Source organism: Perissodus microlepis, chromosome 3 (assembly GCF_051167445.1).
Source record: "Perissodus microlepis isolate ML-2025 ecotype Zambia chromosome 3, ASM5116744v1, whole genome shotgun sequence".
Classification (NCBI taxonomy): Eukaryota; Metazoa; Chordata; class Actinopteri; order Cichliformes; family Cichlidae; genus Perissodus; species Perissodus microlepis.
The window spans coordinates 13,265,337-13,278,263 of NC_140463.1; the positions used below are offsets into that span (position 1 = coordinate 13,265,337).

The 12,927-nt window shown below is 37.5% G+C and overlaps 1 protein-coding gene across 1 annotated transcript in view; it reads right to left on the reverse strand.

Annotated features, from left to right (window-relative positions):
• Nucleotides 1-1,422: 1,422 nt before the first annotated feature.
• ttc39b (tetratricopeptide repeat domain 39B) overlaps nucleotides 1,423-12,927 on the reverse strand; it is a 31,643-nt gene continuing 20,138 nt past the window's right edge. The window contains exons 5-19 of the mRNA XM_084923113.1: nucleotides 12,371-12,441; nucleotides 12,200-12,267; nucleotides 11,523-11,587; nucleotides 11,327-11,432; nucleotides 10,560-10,625; nucleotides 10,357-10,465; nucleotides 10,112-10,179; nucleotides 9,976-10,035; nucleotides 9,562-9,723; nucleotides 9,372-9,463; nucleotides 9,087-9,207; nucleotides 8,857-8,968; nucleotides 7,049-7,166; nucleotides 6,817-6,933; nucleotides 1,423-5,749 (exon numbers count right to left, since the gene is read on the reverse strand). Of these exons, the coding sequence (XP_084779239.1) occupies nucleotides 5,653-5,749; nucleotides 6,817-6,933; nucleotides 7,049-7,166; nucleotides 8,857-8,968; nucleotides 9,087-9,207; nucleotides 9,372-9,463; nucleotides 9,562-9,723; nucleotides 9,976-10,035; nucleotides 10,112-10,179; nucleotides 10,357-10,465; nucleotides 10,560-10,625; nucleotides 11,327-11,432; nucleotides 11,523-11,587; nucleotides 12,200-12,267; nucleotides 12,371-12,441 (1,432 nt within the window). The 3' untranslated portion in view covers nucleotides 1,423-5,652. The remainder of the gene's footprint in view (nucleotides 5,750-6,816; nucleotides 6,934-7,048; nucleotides 7,167-8,856; nucleotides 8,969-9,086; nucleotides 9,208-9,371; nucleotides 9,464-9,561; nucleotides 9,724-9,975; nucleotides 10,036-10,111; nucleotides 10,180-10,356; nucleotides 10,466-10,559; nucleotides 10,626-11,326; nucleotides 11,433-11,522; nucleotides 11,588-12,199; nucleotides 12,268-12,370; nucleotides 12,442-12,927) is intronic.

Sequence of the window (12,927 nt, forward strand, 5' to 3'; positions counted from 1 at the left end):
GTCTTTGGTTTTACTTTAATGTACAATGACTCTACATTTTGCAATCAAGTCAAACTGAGGACACTAAGGATCTCCAGAACCATTATTCATGAGAGAGCTCAGAGAAGTTTTTCAGAAGATAGTTAACAAATTATGGTAGTAGAATAAAAATGTACAATTAAAAATACAAATTTATTACCGTTCCCAAAAAAGATGTAAATGTTTTGGTTGATGTGTATTTTCAGTCTTTACTGCATCATTGGCAATGACAGGAAGGAAGAAGCTTTTTATTTGTGAATTTAAGGCAACTAGCAAAAAAATTATGGCTTTTAAAATTTGTTGAACACATTTCCAACATAGTAACATCGACAGTATATTTACACTATAAACACATGCAATAAACATTTACTACACAGTACACATAACAGGAAACGTTTGTCTTCTAGCAAACCATCAGCAAATTTTCAGTGAGACATTTCAAAAGCTGGTGAGTTAAACCGAACAATAAAAAGCACTAAATACAAATGTATTTCTATTCTTTTTTAAAAGCCTCAATAATATTTGTCTTAATGAGGTTTCTGCTGTGATGTCACATGTGCACAGAGTTATCCACCATACTGAACGTGATCAGAACCACCTGAAGTGTGTATTCCCTGACCAGAAAAAATTCAGTCATGAAGAGGGCGTTACACCAAATACCTCTCCTTGCTTTGACTGCTAGCAGATTGCCACAGTTGTCCATAGTTTGGATGGAAGAAGCTGACTTCTGCAGGAACGTGCCAGCTGACCACTGAGGAGTAGTAAAACTTTAAAAGTGCAACGCAAACCAGAAACGGAGAATATTAGCCTTCAAAATAAAAGAAACGCCTCAGTGCAGCAGGTGAGAACCAATGGTGTTTGCAGAAAAGTTGGTGTATTCCATCAAACTGGAGTGACTGCAGCAATCCATTAACTAACCAAGGAATTGTAAGGCTTTAACCAACCAGTTGTATTTTTCCCTGGTGACAGGTGGTTACCAGAGCTCCAGTCCTGTGTGACTAAGGTCCTACTCACTTAACCCTACATGACCTGTTCAAAATAGCAAAATAATTGTCATGTGACTTCAAATCCTTAGTATTATCCAAATAAACCATTTCAAACACAATTTAATTAACATCTTAGTTATGAAGATAAAAAAAGGTGGGTTTCTATGTTTTTTAATCAGGGTTTAATTTTTCTATCAAATTATGAAGCCAGAGATACAAAAACACTATATTCAGCTCATATTCATATTCAGTTATTTTTTTCCTCTTTAGTTCAGAGTAATTGTTTATATGTCTGTTTGCTAGAAAGGACATGTTCTCTTCATAACACAAACATAAAACAGTGACTCACCGGCACACTGATCCACATACCAACATACATACTAATAATAAATAAAAACACAATATAATTTAAAATGAGTAATATTCTTCTGTTTTCATTTTATTGTGCCACGTGTATCACCACATCTAATCAGAAAGCCTCTAATCTCTCCTCCAGCCATAAAACACATGCAGCAACACGTTATATGTGGGAAAAACAAAAAAGCAAAAGCAGTTTGAACTTATAAAGAACAAAACAGAAAAACATGTACAGATTAAACACAGAGGCACTGAATTAAGCTACTAAATGAAAATATGGCCCAAAGCCTTCTATGAAGAAAGGTTGTGGCAATAAAAGGTGAACATTTTAAAAACACAAAGCAGTGATTTTGTTTTGGTGATTGATGTAAATCACCTTAGCTTCTAACTGGCTTAAAAATTGCCTCCACTGCCTTATGTTATCTACCTATTATTCTATTATTATTTATCTTGTTGATCACTGATTTATGTTGACTTTCAGATACTGCTGTAGTTGGTTTTTAGGCCTACCATTTCTTTTGTTGTTCATTTGTCCACATATTTTTTAAGGACACAGTGCACACCATGGTAAGATACATTTTTGGCTAATAGCTCGTTGATACAATTTAACGGCGGTGAGACTGTCGTCTTTGGTATTTTTTGTTGTTGTTTTGAGATTCAAATTAAAAAAATAGAAACCTGTGATTTGATTTTGGAACAGATTGGTAATAACAAAGTACCTAAAGATACAATTTTTAATTAAAATTAACCATCTGCTTGTTAGCAGGTTTTAAATTTCACATAAAAGAAAGCCCTGCCATTGTGCATACATTTAATAACATTTTACCATTTTTATGCAGAACAGAGAAACCTTGCTTTAGTAAATCTTAAATAAAGGAATAACACAACTTTGTAATTCTGCTTCCAGGATTATTTTATCACTATTATTAGTTGCATTATTTTACTTCCTTACTTCCTGTGCTGAGTCAGCTCTGCATGGCAGCTTTGGCTAACCAAGAAATGGAGCTGCAATTTTGGGAAAACTAGCAAGAAGGAACTACTGATGAGTGCAATGCTAAAATTGCATCTAGCATTGTTAAAGCAACATTTTATTGCACAAAGAGACACAGAATATCTTTTTAAAACTACCTGATCATTTTTAATAATCCTCACAGAGTCAGATTTGTTTGTCTTTTTAGCTGAAATTTTAGGTAGGAATAACATTGCAGTATACTCACAGGACAAAACTGGGACTTTAGCATTTTCATTGCTACAACTTTTTTCGACAGATGACTGTGGTCTTTTACATAGGACTGTTATTAATAATAATATCAGTGAATGTTGGCAAATTACGTAGTTTGGAAGCAAAGTTTCAGATCACACAAAGACATGAAGAAAAATCACATCCAAAAACATACAGGCACAGAAAACACGTCAAATAAAATAAAATCAAAACACACATCCAGCAAGACACATGTGGAGAATTTGGTCTTTAGGTTGATACATTCATGAAATGGAGAAGGCTAATTGTCATTTATTCAAGTACAACTCAAGCGGGTCCATCACACTTATGTTTAAAATGGAAGCAAAGATGTGATTACTTTGACGAACATTAGTGTATAGTTTTTCAGACATTTTAAGTTAAGCTTACAACATTTTAGGGATAAACTGTCCTTTACTGTCCTCTGAGAACTGAGTAATTATCTGATGTGTTAACACACAGCACATAATAATAATAATAATAATAATAATAAAATCTTGTTTAGGTATAGATTGTGCTTATCCTGATTCATCTGTACATGATTAGACACTAAAGTTGCTCTTCATGTACACTGTAGATCTACATAATTTATGATATTTAACAGAAAGCAACACAACATAAACAAAGAAACAAATAGACATCTTCCAGAACATGTGTGATCATAACCAAAGCTGTAATCATCAAGAACTTCGACTAGAATTAACGTAAAGCCTTTAGTCTTGGTGTTTTCTCCCAACAGACGTTGAGCAATCATGGAGTGAGGGACGGCTTAGTTATGCAAATATTTCCCAAAGGCAGAGCTGCTTCAGTATGAAGAAATCATCTCTTTGAGCAGATAAAGAACTACATTTCTTTAGCCGAGTAATCATTAACTCACACTTTATACCCAAATCAGGTGTGGAGTACAGGTTGCCGCTTGTGCCAGGGCTAGCACGATTTTCAGGGCAACTTAATCTCAGTCTAAGGCAACGAGAATTATGGCTTTAAAAATGTATTGCACATATTTCAAACACAGTAATTTTGGACAATATTGCAATTGATACTGAAATATTGCAGTTAGCCTTTGACCACCAGCACTGACTATCTCAATTTGAAGATCATCAAAGGTAAAACAATCACAAGTGACAATATATATTTCAAAGTAATCAGTTATATATTAACTTATTTATTCAAAATATTAGTTAATTTATTAGCTAGCTCACTTTGAATTAAAAAAAAATGTTAAGGGTCGTTAGTTTTTGTTTTATAAACTATTTATGCTTAACTTTGTTTGACCGGTTACGTTTTACTGCTTTACCATAAATAATGTATTTTCAATTCAGTGTTTACGAAAGACTGAGGTTCGAGTTTAGTGGCAAAAAAAAGGTAAGTATAAATGCAGATTTCAAAGTAAGCAGTAATTCCACATTATATTCTATGTCCATTTAAATATTAGCTATACTAGTAAGATTGGGAGTTTTGTATCTGAGGTTGCTTAATGTTGATCTCAAGAGAAATCTGGTTTTAGGATATGTATTAGTGGTACTGTGATTAATATTTGTGGCCAAAACACTTAAAAGGGGTGTAGCAAGTAATCAGTCCATGGTTTGGTTCATAGCTTGCGGTTTTCTTTAATTCAATTATTCTTAGGTATTTCCAGGGGACTGTCTTTGGATGATCTTTCAACACCAGACTAGCGTGCCTTAACTAGAAAGTAACAGTTCCACATGGCATCAGAAGATGGAGCTAAGTGGGAAGTGATTAATTTCTCTGAATTGATACACCTACACTGGTTAATTTAGCTTTTTGTTTGTAACATCCAAAACGACTATTATGACAGTTAACTCCGATCCGAGAAGTCTAGAAGAAAAGACGTAAAAATCTAATATTACGTGTTTCAGATACAGGATGAACTGAAGGGCTGTATAAAAGGACCATTCAAGGATTTTTTTTAACTCAAGGAACGACAAAGAAGAAACTTAATGCATCTGTTATGTTGTAGATGTTTTTACCTGTTAGATTGTTTTGTTTTTGAGCTTTTTATTTCAGGCTTCTAAGAGACGATCAGCGCCACCAACGCAGCCCTGCGTTTGAGACATAGAACGTGGACTCTGACGTACCGACAGAATAACTCAGAACTTACTAACAGCACAAATGTGTTTGTATTGCTGTTAAATGTGTGCGTTTACAGCCATTACTGCGTTGTTCTTTTAAATCTGCATATTGCCCAGTCGGTGCGAGCTTGGAATGAGTGTACTACACCGTATCAGTGTTTCCTGTTTAAGCCACAGTCGGTGAGAAGGCTGTGATTGCTTATGCACGGACACACTTGTGCATCGCGTGCATGTGTGGCATGTAGGAAAAGAAAAAGGCAAAGAACGTGCAAACTGCTAAAGATGAACAGTGTGTTCTAGTATTCATCTTTAGTGGTTTGCACTTCACTTCCTGTTTATGATTCATAAACAAAAAAAAGAAAATCATGTCTTCCACGATAAATAACTGAAATCATAAACAACAGATTTATATTTTGGGCCCATTCAGACAGAGAAATGCAAGGAAGCTAACACAGAGCTGCAAAAGAGAACTTGTTGACTGGATTTCCAAGATGATTTGTCAGTCACTGGGTCCCTCTTGTGGTCTGACATATAATTGCTAGTTTTTTTATCTTGTGCTTTTACATGAAAAAGTGCAGCAGTCCAATCAGATATTAGCTATGAAAGACTTCATAGTTGTTCTCCTATGCAAAGTGTCTCTGAGTGAAAGAGCCGTATGGACTCAAAAAGAGCCTGTATCAATTTTTAAGTTACAGATAAACCTGCACTGATTGAACCATTGCTCTACCAGTGAAGTCTCTATTTTAACTGGTAGAAGAAGTGCATGTGCAAGTAATTATAATCCAATCTTTCCAAACTGCAGAAAAATAAATAAAAAATGTAAAACATAATTCAGAGGAAAAAAAACAAAAAAACAAATCCCAGGTGGAGGTGTCATCTTAAAACCCAAACACACCTCCACTTCTTTCTTCACTCCAGCTAAACAAACAGCTGCAGTCTGACTCGTGTTTTTTGTGTATTATGGGGTGCCGGCAGGTGATCCTTTGAGGCTGTTAAGGGCTGCGTGGATCCTGAAGTGCAGTCTGGACTCCATGGAGTAGTCCTTGTAGTTCGTCCTGATGATGACACACAATCAGAATCTCAAATAAACACGTGTTTCGCAATCCTGCCTGCGCAGGAATGTTTTGTTTGGTTAGTATTTTTTTCTAAACAACTGTAAATACCTCACTCGTGCATTTAGTGCCACCTAAACAATGCTGTTTTTCCTGTATGCGCAGCTCGAGTTATGGTTGCAAATTTCCACTGTAACATCCTTTAATGTTTTCACAACAAGCACACTATGAAGTGTCTTGATGCATGCTCCAGGTAAGTAAATCTCCAAAAGTTGATTCTGTTCATTTGGACGTAGCATTTTCTAGCATTTTCGTTTTCTCCGAATGAAAATGCTAGAATATAAGTGTGTGTGTGTGTTCATTTAAAGGTATCTAAAGAGCAGCGACTCCCAAACTGTACGCTGCGGCTCCCTGGTGGGGTATTAAGGTACTTCAGGTGAGACTTGGGAAGTCATTTAAAATAAAATAAAAAAGAATAAAAGAACTGAAATAGTTATTTCTTGTAATTCATTTGTAATGCTATCTAAAATGTTAAGGACAATACAATATAATTATTTCATATTTCATAATTCCACTTTTGATCTATTCCAACTTTTTTGAGATATTTTGATGCCTTCAAATTTATTTATTTTTCTCAGTTTACACATTTGATATGTTTTCTATATTCTATTGTGAATAAAACGTGTGTTTATGAGATTTCCAATGATTACATTTAGTTTTTATGAAACTTTTTAACAGCATCCCAACACATGCTCTAATTGGGGTTATAGTAGAATTTCCATTAAATATGTACATTTTAGACAAATCCAATTAATCCGATGAATTACAACTATATATAAATGGAGGCACGGCTGTCAGGTGGCAGAAGTAATGAAAATGAAACAATGAAAATAAACAGGAAATGCAGATTTTCACATTACAGCTTGAGTTAGAGCAGTCTGTTTAGGAATGGCTTATAAAGAGTATAACATACATGAAACATGAGTTTATAAACACATGTAAATTTGTTTAAATGTGTATAAAAGTATAGTATAGTATTTATACTAAAAAGGTGTTTAAGCAGAACTTACTTGGCGTTTTCGATGTATGTGGTGGCCTTGAGGAAGTCTCCCTGTTGTTTATACAGCAGACCCAACTCATAAAGGGTGAAAGGAATCAAGTAGTGATCATATCTGATCCGACCCTCACTGAAAGTAAAGCCCATTAAAGTATTATCTTTATTTTCAGAAGGTAAACCACAGCATTAAGTTCCTACACAAGGTCGTCGGCATGCTTTTGTGTTCTTATCTGTGCTTGTGTTACCTGGAGAGCACCTGTGTGAAGCACAGCTCAGCCTGCAGTAACCTGCCCAGGTGCTTCAGGCAGAGTCCCTTCAACATCTGGACCAGACAGCTGTCATCTGTGTGAAACTCTGACGGATCTGAATGAGAGATGGACTGTTAGACATAGATTTACATAAGCTCCTAACCTTTCATTAGCCATGTGCTAATATTCAGCAGTAATAACCTTACATGACAACCTAACGCCTTCGGAGATAAAAGGATTCAGAATGGAGACTTAAACATATTTAGCTCCTGGAATACACCAGCTGTTTTTTTTGGCTGTATGTTTTAGGTCATTGTCCATCTGCATTATGAAACGCCGCCCAATCAATGTGACTACATTTAGCTGAATTTGTGCAGACAGTATGTTTCTTAACATCTCATATTCCTTCAGCTGCTTCTGTCCTGTGTCACATCATCATTAAACACTGGTGTCCCAGTGCCATCTGTAGCCATGCACGCCCAAGACATCACACTGTGTCCGCTGTGTTTTACAGATGGTGTGGTATGCTTTGGATCATGACCTGTTCCACTCCTTCTCCGTAGTATTTTTCTCACCATCATTCTGGTAGAGGTTGGTTTTGGTTTCATCTGTCCAAAAAATGTTTTTCCAGAACTGTGCTGGGGTTGTTTTTTTTAGAAATGTTTTAGCAAAATTCAATCTAGCCATTCTATTCTTGAGGCTTATAAGTGGCTTGCACCTTGCAGTGAACCCTCTGTATTTACTTTCATGCAGTTTTCTACTCATTGTTGATTTGGATATCAACTCCTGGAGAATGTTGACGTGTTTGGCTGTTGTGAAGGGGTTTCTCTTTAGCAAGGAAATGATTCTGTGATCATCCACCACTGTTGTCTTCCGTGGATGTCCAGGTCTTTTTGCATTGCTGAGTTCACCTTTCTTTCTCAGGATGTACCAGACTGTAGATTTTGCCACTCCTAATATTGTAAAAATTTCTCAGATGGGTTGTTTCTGTTTTTGCAGATTAAGGGCGGCTTGTTTCACCTACATGGAGGGCTCCTTTGACCAAATGCAAGCACCACACCTCAAATCAACTCCAGGCTTTTTATCTGCTCAACGGATAATGACATAGTGAAGGAACTGCCCACACCTCATAAACCCTTCATCCAATTTGAATGTGGACAGCAGAGTTTACACATTGTTTGTATATAACTATATTTAGAATATGTTTCAGTAAACAGGTAAAAAAATCCAAGTATAAATGGGCCTAACTGTAATAATGAGCTCAGTGTATTCAAATGGCCTCCACAGTAACCAGCTGTCTCACAGATCTCTTCAATAGAGCACCTTTGAGATGTAGTCGAACAGCAGTTTCAAATCATGGATGTGAAGCTAACAAATCTGTCAAACTGTGTGGAGCTATCATGTCAACATGGTCCGAATTTTCTGAAGACTCTTTCGAACCCCTTGTTCAATCATTAACACAAAGAATTAAGGAAGTTCTCAAAATGTGTCAAATGAGTGTAAAATACCCAAGCTTTATCGAAGACTTAAATGTAATTAGATTCTTAACAAAACAGCTGTGGTAACATCTTATAGCCGACTCCATGTGCACAGTTTTGTGATGTATCAGGAGTTTTAATCAGTGTAGATGCATAAATATTAATATCAGCTGCTTACATTCAGACTTGAAATCACTAACATAAGCAAAATAGAAGCAGGCCCAGGACAGAACCCTGTGGAACGCTTGTTTTACTCTCATAAGATACTATTGGCAGCACACAGTGTTAGCAGTAGTGCTAATAGCAGAGGTGCAGTGTTGAGCTCACTGGGGTCATTGCGAAGCTGCTCCTCTGCCTTCTCTATGGTTACCAGCAGGGACTCGGTACAGTCGGCTCGCTTTCCGACGATGGTGAAACCATTCCACACGTACATCATCTCCTAAAAGAGACAACAATTGTGCGTTATACTTCACTACCAGCTCATTCAGAGTTCATCACACTCAACTAACCACTGTCAAAGTAGTGAGTTTATTATGTGCATGTGAATGTTTGTGTACCAGCAAAGGGATGACCAGGGGGATGGGGTTAGCAGCTTTGTAACGCCTAGACTTCCTCACTGCAAATTTCTCCGTTGGAATGGACTTCCCAGCCAGGCGCTGTTTCAGCCCCTCCACCTGCCTACACACACACACACACACACACACACACACACACACACACACACATAAATTGTCTTACTGCTAATCCTGATCCTGGCCTTAAACATAGCTCGGCTCTACCTACTTCACATAGGTCGATTCAGCTCAGGGTGTTTAAAAAATACATGTAAAAAACCGGCTGACCTGAAGAGCTCCACAACATTCTCCCCCGTCTTCTTCAGCTCCTCCTCTGACATCATGCTTAAAATGGCTGCCTTCTGGTAAACATAGATAGCCTGCAGAGAGTAGGTTTTATATTGAACTATCACTGACTTTTATGGTTCCATTTATGTGCCTGATATATGAAACACATCTGTTTTTCTTCTAAGCTTACCTTGGACCAGCGACTCTCCTTGCACAGCAAGTCAGCATATTGGTACGCCTGTTCCCACTCCTGCTGGTATGAGTGAGTCCACATGAGCTCCCAGTAACACAAGTGGTGAATCTGCTTCCACTCCTGCTGGCTGCTCACACACTCCTCGTACTTGGCCCGAGCCTAAAAGAAACACAGAACACTTAGACCTGCTGTTCAGGTTTGTAAAGGAAGTGCAGAGGGATGGTAAAAACCAGTGAAAAGGGAAAGACTTCTATTACTAAATTAAAATGATCATTTTAATTCCACATAAAGTAGAACAGAGAACAATTTTACTTCTTTGTTTAGCTGATAAATGTGCTGAAATCCTTGCGCTGAAACGTCTAGTTTTCATTTGGACTTTGGCACTGAGGGTCTGAAAACACAGGGACAAACCTTCTCAAAGTTTCCTCGCAGCGCGGCAATGCGAGCAGAGTAGAAGAGGATTATGGAGCCCTAAAAGAAAAAACAAACATGATGTTTATTTAGTTACGGCCTAGTTTACTTAGACGACTGTTTGCAGTTTACTTACTTTGGGGTATTTCTGTTGGTATGGCTCCAGCAGAGCTTCAGCTTCCACCAGGTTCCCCTCTGCAGTTCCTGATCAAAGAGAACACAACAACATTCATTGCCTAATCTGCTAAGCAGCAGTAGATGCTTCTGGCTTTATTTAGGCCTTTGTGGTCGGACATTTGAAGCCAGATTAAGATGGTGAAACTGAGGTTTCTCTACCAAGACTGAAACTCCCCCCCAAAAAAACATTAAAGTGTTTCCTACCCAGTATGAGTGAGACGTATGTGTGGTAGAAGAGCAGAGTCAGAACACAGAGGATTGACCGCAAACTGTGGCTGGAAGCTCCCTCTCTCAACTGGGACAAACCAAACCCCTGCAGACAGATAGAGACAGTATGATTTTTCATAGTGTCCGTGTAGCCTATAGTGGGTTTTTTAAATGTTATTTTAAACAGAGTTTGTACTCACCCTGTTTCCTGAGAACCCGATAAACTCCAACAACCTCAAAATTCTCTGAGGGAGGAGAGACAACATCTGGAAGACAAAAAGATTTCCCTAAAACCAATCATTCAATAAAATCAACAAAAAAAATGTGCTTTCAAGGAACCATTATGTGCCAGATTCAATATAACCTGTGGATTGATGTAAAAAAAAAAAAAAAGGATGTTGGGCCAGTGATGGTGCATCCAACGATCAGTTCAGCTGTGAAACAAACTGGCTGAAATGGACTCTCGTTAATCTTAAGAGCTTAAAAGAAGGTGTTTAACTGTTTGAAAAGTGACAATTCTGACTCGATTAATGAAAAAATAAGTGTAAGGACACATGAAGTATATGAAGCCATTCATAGGTTTATAGGACTCTCACTAATATTTTTCTTTTATCTGTACTTTCACGTTAAAATGCCAACCAATGTGCTTCATCAGTTGCACTGTGTGGACGTTTTAGCTGCTTCCATCCAACTAATAAAGAAAATTTGTAGATTTCTTGTAGATTATATTAAAGTAATAATATAGAAATATAGATATACAATACAGAAAGCATTTACATTGGCCTTTTTTTTGGATCAGTAAAAGTTTGACCCTCTGGCCCGATGATCCAGTGGAGAAAAAAAGATGGACACTGGATGTGCTTTATTCTGAGCGAGACGGCATAGTCCTAATTATGGCACGTCAAACAAGCATTAAACTTACCTACATTAACAGACTCCTGTGGATTTAAAAAAAACAACAACTCACCAGGTTGAAAGAGCCAATGCCCAGCTTGACTCCACCCTCGAACTGTCTAAATGAATCTGATTGGCCGGCCACGTCTTGAGTGGCATTGAGCACATTCTGACAATCCCTATTGAATACATAACAATCATGTTAACAATGATATTTCTACTAAAATACATTTAAAATGTTTAATTTCCTCCATAAATCATTCACTCACTTGTAGATTTGGTAGCTGGTCCGAATCTTGATCCCTCCTTTGATAAAACTGATCATGTTCTCATCCTAGAAAAGGAAATACAGATATAATATATAATTAAACAGCCTTATTATTAGTCTTACCAGAAGCTACTCATGAGTCATGATTCTGGCTCAAATCCTAAATGGCTTCTAACCACACACACACACTATAAAAGATGCAGTTTCTGAGTGTGTAAAGTGAAGCCAGTGCTCACTGTCCATTACTTCTCCCTCATCACATCCATTTTCGATGGTGAAAACACTCAGCTTGAGGTTACAAAAGGCATCACAGTGGCAACATCTCAAACCAGAAGGTTTAACTGAACCCAACCTGAAAAAAAGTGGACGACCCATCATGTGTCCTGAATCACCCTTCATTAATCCTCCATCGTATCATGCAGGTTGTGAAAGGCGTCAAGCTCTGATTGATGAGGAAGCAATTTTTATTCTTTAATTTAACACTCAAAAGCGTCTGTACTTCAGGTTCTCTGCCTTTTAATGTTGTTACACATTCACAGGAGGAACATTTAGCAGCCACTGCGGGAACTGCAGTTTAAAGGGGCTTTCAACTAAGGTTACATATGAAATATATATGAAACGAAAGCAAATACGTGAGCAGGCACACAGGTGAAGTTAAAGGCAGACAGCATTTCTGACCTGTACAAACGTCAGCGTTGCTTTCTGCAGCAGACATTCAGCGTAGCAAAGCTCTGCGTGCATCTCTCCTGCAAACACACCAATGCAGCACACTGACTTCCAGCTCTCTTTAAATTTTCTTCACTTTCTGTAGACGTCAGTGGAGTGATGTGTGGGCATGTGTTTACAAACCTTCCTGCAGGTTGGACTGCTTGCTGATCAGCCCGGACAAAGATCCGACCATCGAGTTCTTCTTCCTGAACCTAGAGAAACAACGAGGAGACGTTAAATCTCATATTTAACCAGTCTCTACTGTTGCAGTTTGAGATGACATTAAACGTTGCTGTGCATGGGGGTCTAATTGTTCTCATTTGAAAGAGACTTTGAGATGAAGTACTAAAAGTATATAAAGTATAAAATTGCAATAAAACAATTAGTAGAAAAACCTCCTGTGGCAATTCCCATTTACTGAACCTTTGTTGAGTGTTTTGTTGTAACACTATGAGGATCATTTTCCCTTTCCCCTAAAGAGGTGGGATTGCTTGATATAGATTGTGATATAGCTTTTTGAAATCATATTTTTTTCTCCCTCATTTTTGGAACACAAAGCTACGGTATATATAATATTCTAGAATATCTAATATCAGCGATCTCCAACCTTTTTTGCGCCACGGACCCGTTTATGTCCGACAATATTTTCACGGACCGGCCTTTAAGGTATTGCGGATAAATACAACAAAATAAAACCA